The sequence below is a fragment of the Procambarus clarkii genome, chromosome 40 (genome assembly GCF_040958095.1).
Source record: "Procambarus clarkii isolate CNS0578487 chromosome 40, FALCON_Pclarkii_2.0, whole genome shotgun sequence".
NCBI lineage: Eukaryota > Metazoa > Arthropoda > Malacostraca > Decapoda > Cambaridae > Procambarus > Procambarus clarkii.
In genome coordinates this window covers 34400489-34424117 of record NC_091189.1, presented here as the reverse complement: position 1 = coordinate 34424117, position 23629 = coordinate 34400489, and the positions used below count along the sequence as shown (strand labels likewise).

Sequence of the window (23629 nt, the reverse complement as noted above, 5' to 3'; positions counted from 1 at the left end):
GGATTATATATGACTGCGACTATAATTTTTTTCCCTCCATTTGTTACAGTACCTGCTATGTAGTCACTGAAACCTTCACAGCCCTGAATATCCATCTCCTCAAAATCCCAGCCTTTTCTTACCAGCAGAGCTACACCACCCCCACCTCTTCCTTCCCTCTCTTTCCGCATAACATAATAGTCCTGTGGAAACACTGCATTTGTTATTGTTTTCGTGATCTTTGTTTCTGTGAGGGCTATTATGTCTGGGTTTTCCTCTAGTACCAGTTCTCCAAGCTCATTTGCTTTATTTGTAATTCCATCTATGTTAGTGTACATCGCTTTGAGGCTCACTTTCTTCTGTCCCTTCTCAAATCGCCTCCTTGGTGAGTGTTCTGCTGGTGGGGGAGGCTGTTCCATGGGTGTGAGGACCTGTGAGGTGGGTAACAGGATCTCAGAGGATACTGGAATGAGGGGCGGGGGATCCAGTGAAGGGGGAGGGACAGGGAGGGTATGGGGTGAAAGGGGAGGGAGGACGGGAAGGAAAGGGGGGGAGGGAGGACTCGGGAGGAGGGGAGGGGTAGAAGGGTGGGGATTGGGTGTGGGGGGAGGGAGATTTGGCTGAACTTTTGAGTGGGAGCAGGGAGGGTTTGGGGTAGGGGGGTTTTCTATGCAGAGGAGGGAGGCGGGGTTGTCCTCCCTTCTGGTGTTACTGGGTAGCTGGTTGTGGGTTCCCCCCTCGCCTCTGGGGGTGTTGTGTTGGGAGCTGTGACTTCCTGGTTTTCCCCTCTCGCCCTGCGCCTCTTCCTTGCTTCTGCCGCCACGGCTCTCTCCTCCCTTGTCATGTCTCGCTGGAGGAATACATTTTTTAATTTTCCCACGTTTTTCAGGGAGCTCTTCCTTGATAGGATCCTCTCCTTTGTGTTCTCGTTTGCAAACACTATCTTTATCATTCGGTCTCGGTCTTTGTTGTACCGGCCTAGCCTTAAAACCTTCTCAATGCTATGCTCGGCCCCTTCCATGTCTAGTGCCTTTAGTACTTCATTCACTGCTGCTTTGTCCTTGTCATTCCACTCTGTCCTATTGGTTCCTTCCTGTTCCCTAATACTCACAGCAACCACTGATCTTTTCCTTTCCAGCAGTTGGCTAGTGGAGCGTGCCAACTCTCCCTGAATGATAAATGGTGAATTGTGTGTGTGTGTGTGTGTGTGTGTGTGTGTGTGTGTGTGTGTTTATATGTAAATTGGTTGTTAATGTAATGGTTTACGTTAAGCAGATATACAACATGTTGTTTTCAGGTCAATATATACTTATTTACTCGTATATTGGTGTCCACAGGAGGAGCTTCAGGTGGGTCACCAGAGGGCGACTGTGCTGCTCAACAAGCTCCTGTGTCAGGCAAACCAGGTGCTGCCATCAGGCGGTTTCTGTCTTGATAACAACAAATTAGTGGTTGGTGGTAACCACATGTGGAGTGGCCAGGTAATTAGACATGAGGTGTTGATGCAACAACAGAAAAGGTACTATTTCCCAATAAAAATATAACAATATATTCAAACTTGGTGAGTTATCGTTGAATCCATGAATCAGGAATGGTATGAGATGAAAGCAGAAACCAGTTTGACTATATAGCACTTGGAAAGGGCATGAGGATGACAGAAACAAAGACAAAAGACTGACTGTGAGAGGGATACAAATCCAGTTACACAGACCTTAGGTCTGTGTAACTGGATTTGTAGGTCTGGTGTGATGTCAACCCCCAAGTCTTTTTCCCTCTCTGACTCATGAAGAATTTCATCTCCCAGATGATACCTAGTATCTGGCCTACTGCTCCCTACGCCTATCTTCATTACATTACATTTGCTTGGGTTAAACTCTAGCAACCATTTGTTGGACCACTCCTTCAGCTTGTCTAGGTCTTCTTGAAGCCTCAAGCAGTCCTCCTCTGTCTTAATCCTTCTCATAATTTTGGCATCGTCAGCAAACATTGAGAGAAATGAATCTATATCCTCCGGGAGATCATTTACATATATCAGAAACAAGATATGAACGAGTACAGAGCCCTGTGGGACTCCACTGGTGACTTCACGCCAATCCGAGTTCTCACCCCTCACTGTAACTCTCTGCTTCCTATTGCTTAGGTACTCCCTTATCCACTGGAACACCTTACCAGCTACACTTGCCTGTCTCTCCAGCTTATGTTCCAGCTTTTATGCGGTACTGTGTCAAAAGCTTTCCGACAATCCAAGAAAATGCAATCCGCCCATCCTTCTCTTTCTTGCTTAATCTTTGTCACCTGGTCGTAGAATTCTATTAAGGCAGTCAGGCAAAATATACCCTCCCTGAATGATAAATGGTGAATTGTGTGTGTGTGTGTGTGTGTGTGTGTGTGTGTGTGTGTGTGTGTGTGTGTGTGTGTGTGTGTGTGTGTGTGTGTGTGTGTGTGTGTGTGTACTCACCTAATTGTGCTTGCGGGGGTTGAGCTTTGGCTATTTGGTCCCGCCTCTCAACTGTCAATCAACTGGTGTACAGATTCCTGAGCCTACTGGGCTCTATCATATCTACATTTGAAACTGTGTATGGAGTCAGCCTCCACCACATCACTTCCTAGTGCATTCCATTTATTAACTACTCTGACACTGAAAAAATTCTTTCTAACGTCTCTGTGGCTCATCTGGGTACTAAGTTTCCACCTGTGTCCCCTTGTTCGTGTCCCACCCGTGCTGAAGAGTTTGTCTTTGTCCACCCTGTCAATTCCCCTGAGAATTTTGTAGGTGGTTATCATGTCTCCCCTTACTCTTCTGTTTTCCAGGAATGTGAGGTTCAGCTCCTTTAGCCTTTCCCCGTAGCTCAATCCTCTCAGTTCCGGGACGAGCCTGGTGGCATACCGCTGAATCTTCTCATATTTGTCTTGTGTTTAACTAGGTATGGACTCCAGGCTGGAGCTGCATACTCCAGGATTGGTCTTACATAAGTGGTATACAGGGTTCTGAAAGATTCCTTACACAAGTTTCTGAAGGCAGTTCTTATGTTGGCCAGTCTAGCATATGCCGTTGATGATATTCTTTTGATATGGGCCTCTGGGGACAGGTTCGGTGTGATATCAACCTCCAGATCCTTCTCTCTATTTGACTCTTGCAGGATTTCCTCTCCCAGATGATACCTTGTGTTCAGCCTCCTGCTTCCTTCGCCTAATTTCATCACCTTACACTTTCCCGAGTTAAACTTTAGCAGCCATTTTCTAGACCATTCCTCCAGTTTATCCAGGTCATCCTGTAGTCTCTGTCTATCTTCATCCGTCTTGATTCTTCTCATAATTTTTGCATCATCAGCAAACATCGAGAGGAATGAGTCTATACCCTCTGGGAGATCGTTCACATATTGTTAGAAACAGGATGGGTCCAAGTACTGAGCCCTGTGGGACTCCGCTGGTGACATCTCGCCACTCTGATGTCTCCCCCCTCACCGTTACTCGCTGTTTCCTGTTGGAAGAATCGTTGTTACAACTGTGACGGTGTTCCGCCCCTTATATTTCTCCCACGCCTGCTGTAAGAGTCATGTCCACTTTACCCGAGCGTTCTCTACGTCGCAGGCATCAGTTTGATATATGTGGGAGAGAGTAGTGTTCTCGCCTTGCCGAGAAATTTGTAAAAGAAGAGTATTTTGGCCTGTGGTTTAGGCCCTTTAGGAAGCCAATATGGCGCTGGCTACTCTGTTTTGCCGCCAAAACTGTGTGACGTCAGTGGCTCCAGATTGGTCACCGACAGCGATATTGGCACAGGGAGCCAATGAAAACCTCTCATGGCGAAAATGACGTCACGAAGGAAGGGGGGTTCGGTCTGAGCACCACGGCGGCGCCATCAGTCTGACACGACAAGTCAAGGTGGGCGGATGTGTGAAGATTGATCCTGTCAATCTGACAGTAACACGCCACTCCCGTGGATCTTACGCGTCACCCGTAGTCTGCAAGTACGCCAGAGGTCTTCCTTCATTCCATGTGTGGACCGAAGAGGGAATTGACAGAATATTGAGCATCAAGTGCTCCAGGATCAGGTGCTGTGCAGGTGAAGTCTAGGCAGTATCGTCTGGGACGTCTGATAGCTTCACAGTGACGACGTAGCGGCTCGGCCAATCCACTGGGAAGCAGTGAAGAAGACACTAATCGGGAATCCGAACGACTGCAGCCGAGACGTAGGCAGGCAGCCGTAGCTGGGAGGAGAAGTAGACGGCCAGGAGACCGACTCCAACCCTACAAGAAGTCGTGGAGGAGCACGGACCTGCAGTGGAAAGGCACGGAGACGACGCGTTTATGGTGGGACGTTGGTTGAGTTCCTGAAGGACACGACAGGGTGTGTGTGGGGGCGTTCCCTACACGAGGCAGGAGCCTGGACCAGGAGCTTCAACTCAACTCTCACCGGAGGATAGGTGGAAGTAGGTGATTCTAGTTTCCCTCCCAATTCCCCTTTAGTCAGCTATATTATTTAGCCAGAGTATTTTGTATGTCGTGAGCAAGGCTCACCTATGTCACAGTAAGGCACCAGTGTGCAGAGTGGGACTATATAGAGTACTCACGGAATTTATTACTATTATTGGTGTGTGCAGGCACCCGGAGTAATTGATGAATTTACTGTGTTGATAATGTCTTTCATGAGACTTTAATATGATCAATTATTGAGAGAGTATATATATATAAATATACCAGTATTTGGTGATAGGCTAAGTGCCCAGTAACTATATTATTAATATTATTGATGTCTATGATTTATCTATATATATATATATATGTCTATGCTTATGTATTGAATAATCATTCATGTGTGCAGTGATTAATTGTGTTATCGCCCACAAAAGGAATTACTGAGAACTCCAGTGATATATACTTGCGTACGTTATCATTAAATGAAGGGCAGTGTGTAATACCATGATAGTGAATTATTGTGTCCATTAATATAGAAATGTTTGATTGAGCTCAAGATCAGTGCAGCGAAGTATTTACGTGCTATTGTCGCAAATATTGTGTGTATGAACTTTTAGTGATCTTTGAGAACTTAAAGAAACAGGCGCCTCATGCCAGGCAAACAAGTACACGAACATTCGCGCGGTGGGAGTCGCACAGCTGATTTTGACATTGACGTGAGGGGGAGCATTGCCGACTTGGCGAGCTCATGATTATATGTGGGAACGAGCGACTTCCACCTGAAACAGCTGTATGCTTATTGATATAATCTTGTGATGTCTTTGAATGAGTTTTAAGTAAAATACAAAATACCTTGGTGTTTATATCATCCCCTCCATATTTCTTGTGGCTATATAATACCTGAAAGGAAATAGAGTGATAGAAATAAATACCTGCCTGATATCAGATCTATTGAGTGTGTTCTTGCCGCTGCTACCACAATTCAACAAAACCACTGACGTGTTACTGGACACCGGAAACACCAGTTGGCGACCTTGTGGTTAGTAGTAGAGCCCATGCCGGGGCGGGCACACAATAGTTAAGAGAACAAGTTGTGTTCCCACTCTTTCTTGATCAGAGGCCGGTTGGGATTGACTGGGATACACTCCTGGCATACAGTGGCGCTGCGAGGATAGAGTGAAGACCCGCAGGGCTATGGTGAGTGACCTTGAGTATACTGTTACTCGCCCCCCCCCCCCTTATGGTGGTGAACCCCTACACAACCAAGTACACATTTTACTGTTGAGTTAAACAGAGGCTACAGTTAAGGATTTGCGCCCAGTAAATCTTCCCCGGCCAGGATACGAACCCATGACAAAGCGCTCGCGGAACGCCAGGCGAGTGTCTCATTATGTTTGTAACTGATCTTCTTCCAGGTTTGTCTTTACTGCTAGGTAACAGGAGCATCAGGGTGAAAGAAACTCTGCCAATTTGTCTCTGCCGGCGCCGGGAATCGAACCTGGGCCACAGGATTACGAGTCCCACGCGCAGTCCACTCAGCTACAAGCCCCCCGTGGGTATGGGGGATGGGTATGGAGTCCACTTCAGTAGCATATATTGAGACTATGAGCATGCGCAACACCTGCGCAGGTGAGCCAATTAAACCCCCTGCAAAAATGTTGTACACGGCCGTAGTCTCAGGCAGTTCGGGTGGGGCGGGCCGTGGGTGCGTGTGTGTGATCCCGCGGGGAGGTTGTGGGTCGCTGTGTGTGGCTCGGGGCGCCAGGGCGTTGTCTCGTGGGGGGGGGGGTTGTGAGTTGATGGGGAAGTATGTATAGGAACAGGTTAGCAGGAGGAGTAGTTGTAAGATGAATGTGTATGTAACGTAGAGTTAAGCATGATATGTGAATATATAGTTAATAAAAGTATGTAGGAAAGAGAAGAGTATGTTGAGGGAAGAGAGGGGGACCCTTCCATGGGAAGACATGCCTAAGAGGCCGAGTTTATTAAGGTGTACGGATTAGGGAAGGGTGTGTGAAGTAGGTGAGAGGAGGGGAAGTGAAGAGGGCTACCCATGGAGGCTTTTGGCTGGCACAGTCAGTGGGCCTCACACTCTCTCTCGTGTTTAAACAATAATGTCTGCGGTATGTAGCAAAGTTAAGATGTTGGCAGAAAGAATATATGACAGAGTGAAGTGTATATATTTCCAAACATTAACTTTCTCACCATCGAAGCCACCTCTGCCTCCTAGGCCTTCAACACACACTAAAAGATGGGTCATACACGAGTGTTCACAGCGGGACGTCTCGGCGGCTACTGAGCTGGGAGCGAGGCAACCATAATATTTTGTAAACAAAGGTCCCCCCCATTACCCCGACCCTCCCCTCCAGCAAGAAGCATAAGGAGTTCCACATGCCACAGGGCCCATACCACATGGCACATAGTGCATGGGCCATACCACATGGGTAGGAGAGCAGGTAATAGGACGTCGTTGGAGGTTTGTGTTCGAGCGACCTACCCTCTTTGATGGCTGGGGCGGCAGTGAGGTAGATGAGTGGGGAGGGGGAGTATTTTGTCAACAATACCCCAGTACCCACTCACCCTTGCACGCTCCCTCCAGCACCTTTGTTACGGCCCTCTCGGGTCGCTACTGGGTTCTTACTCTGATGTTGTTAGAGGAAGGGTATCCGGCCCCAAGCCAGTAGTGGCTTTCAAGGGATGTGATCAGTAACGCAAGTAAACTAAAAGGGGAAGGGAAAGAAAGGCAAAAACTTAATATTATAATTAGCACCTTCACCAATAAATATATATAAGAAGATTACTTGGGGGAGGGTATAAACACTACACAGGGGTATTATCTACACTGTCGTCTTCTTCTGAAGACTCTGGATCTTCTCGATGCCAAGTACTCGGTGCTCTCGTGGCCTCACGACGAATCCTTCGAAAAGCTGAGTCTACCCCGGCCACAGGCCAGCCAAAACACAGTTCCACTGGGGGCACCGCCGTGGAGGCCGTCAACCACAAGTCCAGCAGACAGCTGGCAGGTTCCGGATCAGCAACGCTGGTCAGGCCACTCCACGAGCGATACTAGGGTAGCGCCCTAGTCAGGAGCCTCGTGTGATACCACAGATCACTCTCCTGTCCACAATACCCCAGTGGTTAATCGTCTCCACCAGTCAGTCCCGGGTATGACAATCCTCAACTGCCGCTTCACAGGCAGGGTAACACCACAGTGTTCATCCGGGAGGCGACTCACAGCTGCTGCAGCAAAACACTTGGTGTCGACACGGCTGCCTTGGGTAGACTGACTCAACTTCCCTTACAGCAGTCCTAGGTCGACTCTGTAAGCAGACACGTCATCAATAACAGGGACACACTAAAGCACCTCACTTACAGGCTCAGACACAAACGCCCGACGTATCCACTCCATAGATGGCGTTGTTGTCTGGGCACCACCTCACCAGAGGTCAGCAGCGGCTGTGTTGTGTGCTGAACAGGACTGGAAACTGGCCCTCGTGGCCAGTACACCTCGTCCTCACCAGGTGTCGTCGTCCATTTGGAGGGGGTTTCGGGAGCTGACCCACAGATGGCGTGGTCGTCACTGCTCCAGGCTCAGACGCTGGATCTGGGTCCGTAACAACCTTCCACTTATCGGTGGTTATGTTTTGTAACATTGAGTAGAATAAGGAAGGTGCACACACATTGTTTATTTGCGTTAGTTTATAAAATTAGGCTGGCGGGTAGGCTGCTCCACGTTAATGTTGTTAGGTTTTTTGTAGAAAAGAAGGTGGTGTGTATCTGTTCCTTTCTCCATCTCAGCTGTCATAGTTAATGTTGACTGTCAGCCCACCATATCAGTCACAAAAGGTGTCTGCTTCTGATATATATATATATATATATATTTATATATATATATATATATATATATATATATATATATATATATATATATATATATATATATATATATATGACAATGTCAGATCACGGAGGAAAAATGAAACAGGAATTTCCTTAAGTACTTTCGTATATTAAATACATCTTTAGAAGGTGACCTTCTGAAGATGTATTTAATATACGAAAGAACTTAAGGAAATTCCTGTTTCATTTTTCCTCCGTGGTCTGACATTGTCACATTCTTAATCACATGTTTATTTTCGTGATATACACACACACATATATATATATATATATATATATATATATATATATATATATATATATATATATATATATATATATATATATATATATATATGTCGTACCTAGTAGCCAGAACGCACTTCTCAGCCTACTATGCAAGGCCCGATTTGCCTAATAAGCCAAGTTTTAATGAATTAATTGTTTTTCGACTACCTAACCTACCTAACCAAACCTAACCTAACTTTTTCGGCTACCTAACCTAACCTAACCTATAGAGATAGGTTAGGTTAGGTTAGGTAGGGTTGGTTAGGTTCGGTCATATATCTACGTTAATTTTACCTCCAATAAAAAAAAATTGACCTCATTCATAATGAAATGGGTAGTTTTATCATTTCATAAGAAAAAAATTAGAGAAAATATATTAATTCAGGAAAACTTGGCTTATTAGGCAAATCGGGCCTTGCATAATAGGCCAAAAAGTGCGTTCTGGCAACTAGGTACGACATATATATATATATATATATATATATATATATATATATATATATATATATATATATATATATATATATATATATATATATATTATTAAATATGACCGAAAAAGTAAGATTAATAATTCTAACACGAATTTTCTCTATCTTTCTTGCGTTTCTTTTCACTGTTAATGGTAATTCAAAGATCAATTCTCCAAAATTCATTTTTATTTCTAGTCTGATGCGACACTTGAGCGCGTTTCGTAAAACTTATTACATTTTCAAAGACTTTAGTTTACAAACACACAACTGAAACTGAATAGAGCTTTGCACATCTTCGAGTTTATATCTACATTTGGGTGAGGTGGATGAGGTGAAAACGAACTTTCAACAATGGGTATTAAATGGGTATTAAATTCAAACACAAGACAGAACACGAAACAATGGGTATTGAATGGAAGTAATTGTAGAAAGCCTATTGGTCCATATTTCTTGATGCTTCTATATTGGAGCGAAGTCTTGAAGTGGGTAGAATATAGTTGTACATTAATTGGCTGTTGATTGCTGGTGTTGACTTCTTGATGTGTAGTGCCTCGCAAACGTCAAGCCGCCTGCTATCGCTGTATCTATCGATGATTTCTGTGTTGTTTGCTAAGATTTCTCTGGTGATGGTTTGTTTGTGGGAAGAGATTATATGTTCCTTAATGGAGCCCTGTTGCTTATGCATCGTTAAACGCCTGGAAAGAGATGTTGTCTTGCCTATATACTAGGTTTATTGAGGCTTACTGTCCCCAAGAGGGCATTTGAAGGCATAGACGACGTTGGTCTCTTCTAAAGCGTTCTGCTTTGTGTCTGGAGAGTTTCTCATGAGTAGGCTGGCCGTTTTTCTGGTTTTATAGTAAATCGTCCGTTGTTTCTTCTGATTTTTGTCTGTAGGGATAACGTTTCTACTGACAATATCTTTCAGGACCCTTTCCTCCGTTTTATGGGCTGTGGAAAAGAAGTTCCTGTAAAGTAGTCTAATAGGGGGTATAGGTGTTGTGTTAGTTGTTTCTTCAGGGGTTGCATGGCGTTTTACTTTCCTTCTTATGATGCCTTCCACGAAACTATTGGAGAAGCCGTTGTTGACTAGGACCTGCCTTACCCTAGAAGAACTCTGTAGGGTAAGGCAGGTCCTAGTCAACAACGGCTTCTCCAATGGTTTCGTGGAAGACATCATAAGAAGGAAAGTAAAACGCCATGCAACCTCTGAAGAAACAACTAACTCAACACCTATACCCCCTATTAGACTATTTAACAGGAACTTCTTTTCCACAGCCCATAAAACGGAGGAAAGGGTCCTGAAAGATATTGTCAGTAGAAACGTTATCCCTACAGACAAAAATCAGAAGATACAACTGACGATTTACTATAAAACCAGAAAAACGGCCAGTCTACTCATGAGAAACTCTCCAGACACAGAGCAGATCGCTTTAAAAGAGACCAACGTCGTCTATGCCTTCAAATGCCCTCTTGGGGACTGTAAGCCTAAAAAAACCCAGTATATAGGCAAGACAACAACATCTCTTTCCAGGCGTTTATCGATGCATAAGCAACAGGGCTCCATTAAGGAACATATAATCTCTTCCCACAAACAAACCATCACCAGAGAAATCTTAGCAAACAACACAGAAATCATCGATAGATACAGCGATAGCAGGCGGCTTGACGTTTGCGAGGCACTACACATCAAGAAGTCAACACCAGCAATCAACAGCCAATTAATGCACAACTATATTCTACCCACTTCAAGACTCCGCTCCAATATAGAAGCATCAAGAAATATGGACCAATAGGCTTTCTACAATTACTTCCATTCAATACCCATTGTTTCGTGTTCTGTCTTGTGTTTGAATTTAATACCCATTTAATACCCATTGTTGAAAGTTCGTTTTCACCTCACCCAAATGTAGATATAAACTCGAAGATGTGCAAAGCTCTATTCAGTTTCAGTTGTGTGTTTGTAAACTAAAGTCTTTGAAAATGTAATAAGTTTTACGAAACGCGCTCAAGTGTCGCGTCAGACTAGAAATAAAAATTAATTTTGGAGAATTGATCTTTGAATTACCATTAACAGTGAAAAGAAACGTAAGAAAGATAGAGAAAATTCGTGTTAGAATTATTAATCTTACTTTTTCGGTCATATTTAATAATATATGTCTACAGGAAAGACTGCTACCAATATATATATATATATATATATATATATATATATATATATATATATATAAGGCACAACTCTCCTAAACACGAGAGTGAAGTATACAACTTTAGAACACTTTCCCACCAGGAAACTCGAACCCTAGCCAGCACAGAAGCCTTCCAGCAACTGGCATAACAGGTACGCCTTAACCCACTCCACCACCTGCTCAGACCCAAAAGAGATGGTAATTTTGGAGTATTTATACACTCCAAAGACCACCACCTCCCAAGAACACTAGAGCAAGTGAGGGGTCATTTTTACGTTTTTTTCATCAAGTCCCTGTTAATATGGGAGAACACTGTGTCTATGCTTAAGGCACAACTCTCCTAAACACGAGAGTGAAGTATACAACTTTAGAACACTTTCCCACCAGGAGACTCGAACCCTAGCCAGCATAGAAGCCTTCCAGCAACTGGCATAACAGGTACGCCTTAACCCACTCCACCACCTGCTCAGACCCTTAAAAGAGATGGTAATTTCGGAGTATTTATACACTCCAAAGACCACCACCTCCCAAGAGCACTAGAGCAAGTGAGGGGTCATTTTTACGTTTTTTTTCATCAAGTCCCTGTTAATATGGGAGAACACTGTGTCTATGCTTAAGGCACAACTCTCCTAAACACGAGAGTGAAGTATACAACTTTAGAACACTTTCCCACCAGGAGACTCGAACCCTAGCCAGCACAGAAGCCTTCCAGCAACTGGCATAACAGGTACGCCTTTTAAGGGTCTGAGCAGGTGGTGGAGTGGGTTAAGGCGTACCTGTTATGCCAGTTGCTGGAAGGCTTCTGTGCTGGCTAGGGTTCGAGTCTCCTGGTGGGAAAGTGTTCTAAAGTTGTATACTTCACTCTCGTGTTTAGGAGAGTTGTGCCTTAAGCATAGACACAGTGTTCTCCCATATTAACAGGGACTTGATGAAAAAAACGTAAAAATGACCCCTCACTTGCTCTAGTGCTCTTGGGAGGTTGTGGTCTTTGGAGTGTATAAATTCTCCGAAATTACCATCTCTTTTAAGGGTCTGAGCAGGTGGTGGAGTGGGTTAAGGCGTACCTGTTATGCCAGTTGCTGGAAGGCTTCTGTGCTGGCTAGGGATCGAGTCTCCTGGTGGGAAAGTGTTATGTCGGAAAATCCGACACCATTTAATAATCATACAGATAATAGCTGTATTACGAACAAGTTACCCATAGAAAACGTAACTTGTAGTGGAATTACCGTCTAAAGAAAACGAGATATCATCACCACATACTTTTATATTCTCCACCTATTATGGTGGGAATTATTCTTAAATACATTAGTCTTTGGACTTTACCATCAAAAAAACATCTTATATAAATTAACTTAATTATCAGTATTAAAGTAGAGTAAATGTGACCCTTCTATCACTTTCTGAAATCTGGACAATGTAAGCCAGGCGTGAGGGTGAGGAAGGGGGGCAGGCATTGTTGTGTCACATCCGAGACGCGTGGAGCAAATTCGGCTCCTATCATATCTGGACAATGTCGGCCAGGCGTCAATAGTATGGAGTGTTAGACGCAGCCATTGTTGAGACTAGACCAGAGGCTCACACGGGAGCAAATTCGGCTCCTGTTAATTTACTTGGACGTAGTGTTATGGAAACCAGAAGTGTACCATTATCAACACGCTGTCTACAAATCAAGTTAAGTGTTCTTTCCGAAACCCATTATCTATCATTAGTGGCCATTAATGTCATTGGGTAGGGTGACCAGGTTAGATCACGAAATCGCCTCATACTAAAGGTAATTAAGCCAGGTCTTCATGTTCCATGTATAGTGTTTACTCTGATATAGCTTGTCATATATAGAACCTGGCTTTACAGCTAGCGCCCTTTTGACAGGTCATGACGAGGAAGCAAGGCTTTGTACATCAGTTACCTGGGTGATGAAAGCTACCTCAAAGAGGATAATTTGGTGTCTACACCCTAGTTATACCTGGTGGACTAACCTGCTGTACTATAAGATAAGGAACCTTTTCAATGTATGTAGTTAATTCTGTAGTTTGATTGGCTGCATATATATTAATTTATTAACCCCCCCCTAATGTGTAGAGGATCGATTTGTGAGATTTAGAGATTATTGCAGAAATACAGTCCACTTATCATTATACAAATTGCTATCGAAGTATATAAATTAACGTAAATATAAATTCATATAAATTAAATAAATATAAATCTCACAGGTCGGTTCCCACAAGGCATACCTGTTATGCCAGTTGCTGGAAGGCTTCTGTGCTGGCTAGGGTTCGAGTCTCCTGGTGGGAAAGTGTTCTAAAGTTGTATACTTCACTCTCGTGTTTAGGAGAGTTGTGCCTTAAGCATAGACACAGTGTTCTCCCATATTAACAGGGACTTGATGAAAAAAACGTAAAAATGACCCCTCACTTGCTCTAGTGCTCTTGGGAGGTGGTGGTCTTTGGAGTGTATAAATACTCCGAAATTACCATCTCTTTTAAGGGTCTGAGCAGGTGGTGGAGTGGGTTAAGGCGTACCTGTTATGCCAGTTGCTGGAAGGCTTCTGTGCTGGCTAGGGTTCGAGTCTCCTGGTGGGAAAGTGTTCTAAAGTTGTATACTTCACTCTCGTGTTTAGGAGAGTTGTGCCTTAAGCATAGACACAGTGTTCTCCCATATTAACAGGGACTTGATGAAAAAAACGTAAAAATGACCCCTCACTTGCTCTAGTGCTCTTGGGAGGTGGTGGTCTTTGGAGTGTATAAATACTCCGAAATTACCATCTCTTTTAAGGGTCTGAGCAGGTGGTGGAGTGGGTTAAGGCGTACCTGTTATGCCAGTTGCTGGAAGGCTTCTGTGCTGGCTAGGGTTCGAGTCTCCTGGTGGGAAAGTGTTTTAAAGTTGTATACTTCACTCTCGTGTTTAGGAGAGTTGTGCCTTAAGCATAGACACAGTGTTCTCCCATATTAACAGGGACTTGATGAAAAAAACGTAAAAATGACCCCTCACTTGCTCTAGTGCTCTTGGGAGGTGGTGGTCTTTGGAGTGTATAAATACTCCGAAATTACCATCTCTTTTAAGGGTCTGAGCAGGTGGTGGAGTGGGTTAAGGCGTACCTGTTATGCCAGTTGCTGGAAGGCTTCTGTGCTGGCTAGGGTTCGAGTCTCCTGGTGGGAAAGTTTTCTAAAGTTGTATACTTCACTCTCGTGTTTAGGAGAGTTGTGCCTTAAGCATAGACACAGTGTTCTCCCATATTAACAGGGACTTGATGAAAAAAATGTAAAAATGACCCCTCACTTGCTCTAGTGCTCTTGGGAGGTGGTGGTCTTTGGAGTGTATAAATACTCCGAAATTACCATCTCTTTTAAGGGTCTGAGCAGGTGGTGGAGTGGGTTAAGGCGTACCTGTTATGCCAGTTGCTGGAAGGCTTCTGTGCTGGCTAGGGTTCGAGTCTCCTGGTGGGAAAGTGTTCTAAAGTTGTATACTTCACTCTCGTGTTTAGGAGAGTTGTGCCTTAAGCATAGACACAGTGTTCTCCCATATTAACAGGGACTTGATGAAAAAAACGTAAAAATGACCCCTCACTTGCTCTAGTGCTCTTGGGAGGTGGTGGTCTTTGGAGTGTATAAATACTCCGAAATTACCATCTGTTTTAAGGGTCTGAGCAGGTGTTGGAGTGGGTTACGGCGTACCTGTTATGCCAGTTGCTGGAAGGCTTCTGTGCTGGCTAGGGTTCGAGTCTCCTGGTGGGAAAGTGTTCTAAAGTTGTATACTTCACTCTCGTGTTTAGGAGAGTTGTGCCTTAAGCATAGACACAGTGTTCTCCCATATTAACAGGGAATTGATGAAAAAAACGTAAAAATGACCCCTCACTTGCTCTAGTGCTCTTGGGAGGTGGTGGTCTTTGGAGTGTATAAATACTCCGAAATTACCATCTCTTTTAAGGGTCTGAGCAGGTGGTGGAGTGGGTTAAGGCGTACCTGTTATGCCAGTTGCTGGAAGGCTTCTGTGCTGGCTAGGGTTCGAGTCTCCTGGTGGGAAAGTGTTCTAAAGTTGTATACTTCACTCTCGTGTTTAGGAGAGTTGTGCCTTAAGCATAGACACAGTGTTCTCCCATATTAACAGGGACTTGATGAAAAAAACGTAAAAATGACCCCTCACTTGCTCTAGTGCTCTTGGGAGGTGGTGGTCTTTGGAGTGTATAAATACTCCGAAATTACCATCTCTTTTAAGGGTCTGAGCAGGTGGTGGAGTGGGTTAAGGCGTACCTGTTATGCCAGTTGCTGGAAGGCTTCTGTGCTGGCTAGGGTTCGAGTCTCCTGGTGGGAAAGTGTTCTAAAGTTGTATACTTCACTCTCGTGTTAAGGAGAGTTGTGCCTTAAGCATAGACACAGTGTTCTCCCATATTAACAGGGACTTGATGAAAAAAAACGTAAAAATGACCCCTCACTTGCTCTAGTGCTCTTGGGAGGTGGTGGTCTTTGGAGTGTATAAATACTCCGAAATTACCATCTCTTTTAAGGGTCTGAGCAGGTGGTGGAGTGGGTTAAGGCGTACCTGTTATGCCAGTTGCTGGAAGGCTTCTGTGCTGGCTTGGGTTCGAATCTCCTGGTGGGAAAGTGTTCTAAAGTTATATATATATATATATATATATATATATATATATATATATATATATATATATATATATATATATATATATATGTATATATATATATATATATATATATATATATATATATATATATATATATATATATATATATATATATATATATATTTATTCAATAATAAGATTGAAGACTGCCTTACAACACTCATTACTCTTAAAAAAATGTTATTTGGAGAAAGAACGATGTGTGCACATTTTTTTTAAATATTATTAGTATTGTCGTTGTGAATGTCTTAATGTTTAATAAAAGCATAAAATTATATATAAAATGGGTTTACACCTTTAACTACTTATTGTTCTGAATACTGAGACATGCATGTAAAGTGCTAACCCAGTGGGGGGTGTCAAGTGAACGGAGCGTGCTAACTGTAGGGGAGGGGGGGGGGCTGGAGCGCCTGCTTCTCTGATGTAAACACGCGAGAACTTCCTCCTCAACTAGGCTAAAGGCTATATACTCCAGATGTTCGAATCACTGCTCAAACCCACCAGGTGGTGAACTCGCATAGCTCAGCAGCAGACACCTCTTGTGACTGATATGGTGGGCTGACAGTCAACATCAACTATGAAAGCTGAGGTGGAGAGAGGAACAGATACACACACACACACACACACCTTCTTCTTTACTGCGAAAAACCTAACAACATTAATGTGGAACAGCCTATACCCACCAACCTATTTTTTTAAATTAACGCAAATAAACAGAATGTGTGTGCACCTTCCTTATTCTACTCAATGTTTCAAAACACAACCACCGATAAGTGGAAGGTGCTGGAGGGAGCGTGCAAGGGTGAGGGGGTACTGGGGTATTGTTGACAAAATACTCCCCCTCCCACCCATCTACCTCACTGCACCCCAACCATCAAAGAGGGTAGGCCGCTAGAACATAAACCTCCTACGACGCCCTATTACCTGCTCTTTTACCCATGTGGCATGTGGAACTCCTTATGATTCTAGCTGGAGGGGAGGGGCGGGGTGATGGGGGGGGGGACTTTTGTTTACAAAATATTATGGTTACCTCGCTCCCAACTCAGTAGCCGCCGAGACGTCCCGCTGTGAACACTCGTGTATGACACGAAACTAATGCCCCTTCTTACAGTGTGTTGAAGGCCTAGGAGGAGGAGGCGGCGGTGGCGTCAATGGTGAGAAAGTTACACATTTGGAAATATACACACTTCACTCTGAATATAGAATACACTCTATACTCTTTCTGTCAACATCTTAACTTTGCTACATACTACAGACATTATTGTTTAAACACGAGAGAGAGAATGTGAGTGTGAGGCCCACTGACTGTGCCAGCCAAAGGCCTCCATGGGTAGCCCTCTTCTCTTCCTCCCCTCTCACCTACTTCACACACCCTTCCCTAACCGTACACCTTAATAAAACTCGGCCTCCTAGGCATGTCTTCCCATGGGAGGGTCCCCCTCTCCTCCCTCATCATACCCTTCTCTTTCCTACATACTTTTATTAACTATATATCCCCATATCATACTTAACTCTACAATTCATACACATACACATTCATCTTACAACTACTCCTCCTGCTCACCTGTTCCTATAATTACTTCCCCAACAACTCACAACCATCCCCCCCCCCACGAGACAACACCCTGGCGCCCCGAGCCACACAACCTCCCCGCGGGACCATACACGCACACCCCTGGAGCGGCCCCCCCCCCTCCGCAGCCCCCCCCTCCGCAGCCCCCCCCCCCTGAGATTACGGCCGTGTACAACACCTGTGTAGGTGTCTAATTGGCTCGCCTGCGCAGGTGTTGCGCACGGTCGTAGCCTCAATTTCGCTTCTCCCTATCATTTCATTGGATGTGTATGGGGGTCCACTACCACCTGTTGGATGGGTATGGGGTTCACTAATGCCCACATGATTGGTATGTGTACCACATGATTGGATTACTACTGTCCACTACTACTGCCCACAGGGTATGTATGGGGTTCACTACTGTCCGCAGGGTGGGTATTGGGTCCATTACCACCTGTTGGATGGGTATGGGGGTCCACTACCACCTGTTGGATGGGTATGGGCCCTCTACAGCCCACAGGATGAGTATGGGGTCCACTTCCCGCTACAGGTTGGGTATGTAGTCTAATACCATCTACAGTATGAGTATGGGGACCCAATACCACGAATAGGATGGGTATGGGGTCCACTACTGCTTACAGGATGGGTATGGGGGCCACTTCCATTTAGAGGATGAGTATATGGGGTCCTCTACCATCCACTGGATGGTTATGAGGGTTCACTACCACCCACTGGATTGGAAAAGGGTCCACTACCACCTACTGGATGGGTTTGGGGTCCACTACCTCCCAGAGGATTGGTATGAGATCCACATACCAATCCTGAGGGCGGAAGTGGAATCCATACCCAATCTGTGGGCGGTTGTGAACCATATTTACGCATCCTGTGGGTGGTAGTGAGCCCCATACCCATCCAATGGGTGGTAGTGAGCCCAATACCCATCCAGTGGGTGGTAGGGAGCCCCCATACCAATCTAGTGGGTGTTAGTGAGCCTCATAGCGAGCATAAGAAATATTGCCGGAAAAACCGTGGACATCTTCAAGAGGAAACTTGATAGTTTCCTCCAAGGAGTGCCGGACCAACCGAGGTGTGGTGGGTATGTGGGCCTGTGGGCCGCTCCAAGCAACAGCCTGGTGGACCAAACTCTCACAAGTCAAGCCTGGCCTAGGGCCGGGCTTGGGGAGTAGAAGAACTCCCAGAACCCCATCAACAAGGTATAAACAAGGTATTACCATCCAGGGGGTGGTAGTGAACTCTATAACCATCCTGTGGATGGTAGTGGACCCCATACCCATCCTGTGGGTGGTAGTGGACGCCATGCATTTCATGTGGATTCCATCTCGTGGGAAGTAGTGGAACTTATATCCATCCTTTAGATATAGTTGACCCCCATACCCCAACCCATGAGCTGTAGTTGACCCCATACCCCAACCCATGAGCTGTAGTTGACCCCATACCCCAACCCATGAGCTGTAGTTGACCCCATACCCCAACCCATGAGCTGTAGTTGACCCCATACCCCAACCCATGAGCTGTAGTTGACCCCATACCCCAACCTTTGAGCTGTAGTTGACCCCATACCCCAACCTGTGAGCTGTAGTTGACCCTATACCCCAACCCGTGAGCTGTAGTGGTCCCCCATACTCATCCTGTGGGCGGTAGGGAATCCCATAACAATCCTCAAGGCGGTAATAGACCATACACCCATCCAATGGGAGATAGTGGACCCCATTCCCATCCAGTGGGTGGTAGTGGACGCCATACCCATCCCATAGGAGATACTGGACCCCATATCCATCCTGTGAGTGGTAGTGGACGTCATTCCCATCTAGTGTGGTAGTGAACCCCATACCCATCCAGTGGGTGTTAGTGAGCCCTTACCAATCCAGTGGGTAGTAGTGAACCCCATAACCATCCTGTGTATGGTAGTGGACCATATACCCATCCTCTAGATGGTAGTGGACCCCCTACCAATCCTGTAAGTAGTAGTGGACCCCATACTCATCCTACTCGTGGTATTGGATCCCCATACTCATCCTGTAGATGGTAATGGACCACATACCCATCCTGTGAGGTGGAGGTGGACCCCATACTCTTTCCGTGGGTTGTAATGGACCATATACCCATCCTGTGGGCTGTAATGGACCCCATACTAATACTGTTTGATAGTAATGAACTCCATACCCATCCTGTGGGCGGTAGTGGACCAGATACTCATTCTGTGGGCAGTAGTGGGCCCCATACCCATCCAATAGGAGGTAGTGGACCCCATTACCCCATACTACATATTAGAGCACTATTTCCCAAATATTAGGATAAAAATAGATTTTGAATAAAAAACCAATACTACTATTTAATGTCGATGATGTGCTTTAAGCCTCTGACTCTGATATTGAATTCAATGGTTTGTTCTCATCCATTGGCACATCGCTTGGTAATGATATTCCATCCTCTCTAACTAGTGTTAATGTACTACCTTACAGGAAACTATCCATAGTTTCTGTACCTTAACTCCCGCTAATTCTTCTGATGTTAATGAGATAATCCTTTTTCTTAAAACAAAGTCAAGTGCCCTTGCTGAGATACCAGCTCTAATTTACTAAAAAAAAATAAAATCCAGATTTCTTGCTTCTGCCATTGCATTGCTTTACAACAAATCACTTTAACTTCATATCTTTCTGGATATTCTAAAAAAAAAGCGAGAGTAACCCCAGTCCATAAATGTGGTGATCTCACTGGTCTCAACAATTTCAGACCTATGTCAATTCTGCCAACCTTGTCAAAAATATCTGAAAAGCTAATATACATGTAACTTTACTCTTATCTAGCCAAACACAATATATTTAGCTCTTGCCAATATGACTTCAGACCCAAAAAAGCACTAACGATGCACTGATTAGTATGATTAACTTGATACATGCAGCTCTTGATAAAAATGAGTTCCCTGTTGGGTTATTTATTTACCTACGTAAGGCTTTTGACACTGTCAACCACCAAAACCTTCTTCTTAAATTACATTATTATGGAGTCAGAGGTCACCCCCTCCAAAATCTTCAGTCTTATCTTAGTGACAGACTCCAGTATGTTTCTATGAATAATTCCATTATTCCCATCCTATCCATCAACATTGGGTGTTCTACAGGGCAGCATACTTGGCCCTCTCCTTTTTCTCATCTACATTAATGACCTTCCAAATGCCTCTCAACACGTCAACGCAATTTTATTTGCTGATGACACACCCTCATTTTCTCCAGTCCTAACCCTCTTTGAATGATACAGTGAATTCTGAACTAAATAAAGTCCATCTTTGGCTAACTGCTAACAAGCTCATCCTTAACATTAACAAAATCTATTATATTTTATTTGGTAATAAATCCTCAGATCAAATTAATCTAAGAGTAAACAATATCCAAATTAGTAACAAAGTACATGGTAAATTCCTTGGTGTTCTCATCGATAACAAGCTTTATTTCTAGGGGCCACATTCAAAATATAGCAAAAAAAGTTTCTGAAACTGTTGACATTCTTTCAAAGATCAGATATGATGTACCTCGCCCTGGCCTGGTGACGCTCTATTACTCTCTCATCTATCCTTATCTCAATTATGGTATTTGTGCTTGGGGTTCTACAACCCAAAATTATCTACGTCCTCTGATTACTCAACACAAAGCTATTAGAACAATATCAAGCTCTGACCCCAGACAGCACTCGGTACCTTTACTTAAGTCTTTGAATGTGTTAGATATTAAGTCACTACACATCCTCTCAAATGTACTCTATATATTTAAAACTCTGAACTGTAATACAATCCTGTCCTTAAATGTTTCCTAGAAAGTTGTAACAAAACCCATGGGCACCACACCAGAAACAAATACTTATTTGATATTCCAAGAGTGCGACCTAACAAAACTAGAAATGCTCTAGAAATCAAGGTACCCAGAATGTGGAGTGACCTTCCCAATCATGGGAAAAGGCGGTACCTCTCAATCAGTTTAAGAGGAAAAACGGTACTACCTAATAAACTCCATGTAACTTACCTTACCCCCCCCCCCCCAAATGACTTGTCATGTCTTTCTATTTTCAAACAATACTGATTTGTTGACCAACTTGTAAAACTGCTGATTTCCGCCATTTTTTGTTGATTTGATTTGATTTTGATACCCATCTAACAGATGGTAGTGAACCCAATACCCAGCCTTCGGGCAGTAGGTTGGGTATTGGGTCCACTACCAAAGATTCTATTGGGTCTGTGGTAATGTCAGGGTAGTTAACAGATGGAATGCATTAGGCAGTGATGTGGTGGAGGCTGACTCCAGACACAGTTTCAAGTGTAGATATGATAGAGCCCAATAGGCTCAGAAACCTGTGCATCACTTGATTGACAGTTGAGAGGCGGGACCAAAGAGCCAGAGCTCAACCCCCGCAAGCGCAACTAGGTGAGTACAACCAGCTGAGTATACACACACACACATTCTCTCTCTTATACTGTATAAACAAATGAGTCGCTTCCCATTCTTCTAGGAGGATATATCGACTGAAGACAAAACTAACAAGAAATCATTTTAATTCAGGAAAGTTTTAAAAGTTAGATTCATATGGTCCCTCATAAGTCCTTAGACCTATTGCAATATTCTCATGCCTATTGCAATGTGCTCAAGCCTGTTGCAGTGTTCTCAAGCATACTGCAATGTTCTTATGTTTTTAAACTACTGGGCATCATTCAATAAGACGACAATCACCAACATATGAATGGCATGCCGACCTATCAGTTCCTTAGCAGTTTTAAAGTTACAAACATGGGAATCACGTGCAAATATGATTGATTTCCAAACAGGACAGTCAAAGACTTGATTGATTCCATAACATGACACTCATTAACTACCATCATTATTATATAACCACCACCTAACATGACACGAGCAATAATTCTACATAAAAATTGTGTTTGGCACCATTCCTTCCCTCCGTCCCACCCCAAACCTTTATTCTGATCCCTTTAATGTACAATATAGACGTAATGACTTGGGGTTTTCCCCTGATAGTTCCCATCCCCTCGAACTTTGCCTTGACCTCCGCCTCAGACAGCTTAAGAAAGACGTCTTGAAGGTACTTGTCACAGCTCTAGTAAGGAACCGGCAGCCTTCAAGTGCCCGTCAATGACATCTTCCCTAAACTCTAAAGTAAAAGTCAGACCAAAGTTTGAGGGGAATAATTGTCATTTTAAATGCATCGGAGGTTATCTTGAGATGATTTCGGGGCTTTAGTTTCCCCGCAGCCCGGTCCTCGATCAGGCCTCCACCCCCAGGAAGCAGCCCGTGACAGCTGACTAACACCCAGGTACCTATTTTACTGCTAGGTAACAGGGGCATAGGGTGAAAGAAACTCTACCCATTGTTTCTCGCCAGCGCCCGGGATCGAACCCGGGACCACAGGATCACAAGTCCAGCGTGCTGTCTGCTCGGCCGACCGGCTCCCCAAAGTCGGAGGCATAAGCAGTCCACTAACCATGGATAACCATGGTCCACTTTTTTATCCACTAATAGTGGATAAAAAAAATTACATAGTGCAATTAGTTAATCTCACCATTTGTTTCTGGAGAGCAGAATAGTTGTCTTTTCTATTCCTGTGGTCGTCTCGCACAACTGGACGGTTGAAGAAAACCACAGTAACGACCACTATCGCTGTCAGGAGCGCTGAGGCCACAGGAACCATCCTCATCATGTCGACCAGATCTTTGAGAGAGAGTGAGGGGTGTGTGTGTTATCTGGGGCCTGACTCAATTTATTTAATTATTTAATTATTTAATTTAATAACGAAGGACCACCCACTTTTGAGAAAAGAGGGAAACTAATATAAAGTGATCATTAGAAACACAAGGAAGAACCAGTGTCTATGGACAAATATTAGAAAGAATAATCACTTAAATAAATAATGAACTGTATGGTTAATTAACTAAAGTCAGAACCTCAAACACCTACATTGGGGGGTATTGCTAGAACTTCATATACGTCTAGGAACTAGTGTGGTTCGTGCACCAGTTCATTGTTGAATAAAGAACATTGTGACCAAATTATTATAGAATCAATAGGTAACTTCAAATAGAAAAGATTAATGATAGAATTAAAAAGCAATCATCTAAGCAAACACATCCATCTCCAGTTCACATGGCAAGTATTCAATATGATAATATTATGGATATGTATAATAAATTGGAGCAATT

At 44.0% G+C, this 23629-nt stretch overlaps 1 protein-coding gene across 2 annotated transcripts in view; it reads right to left on the bottom strand.

Moving 5' to 3' along the window:
* LOC123758112 (uncharacterized) overlaps positions 1–23629 on the bottom strand; it is a 135738-nt gene that overhangs the window by 64449 nt on the left and 47660 nt on the right. For both annotated transcript variants that reach the window (XM_045742296.2, XM_045742297.2), the window contains exon 2: positions 22993–23141. In XM_045742296.2, coding sequence (XP_045598252.1) covers positions 22993–23130 — 138 coding nt within the window. In that variant the 5' untranslated portion in view covers positions 23131–23141. The remainder of the gene's footprint in view (positions 1–22992; positions 23142–23629) is intronic.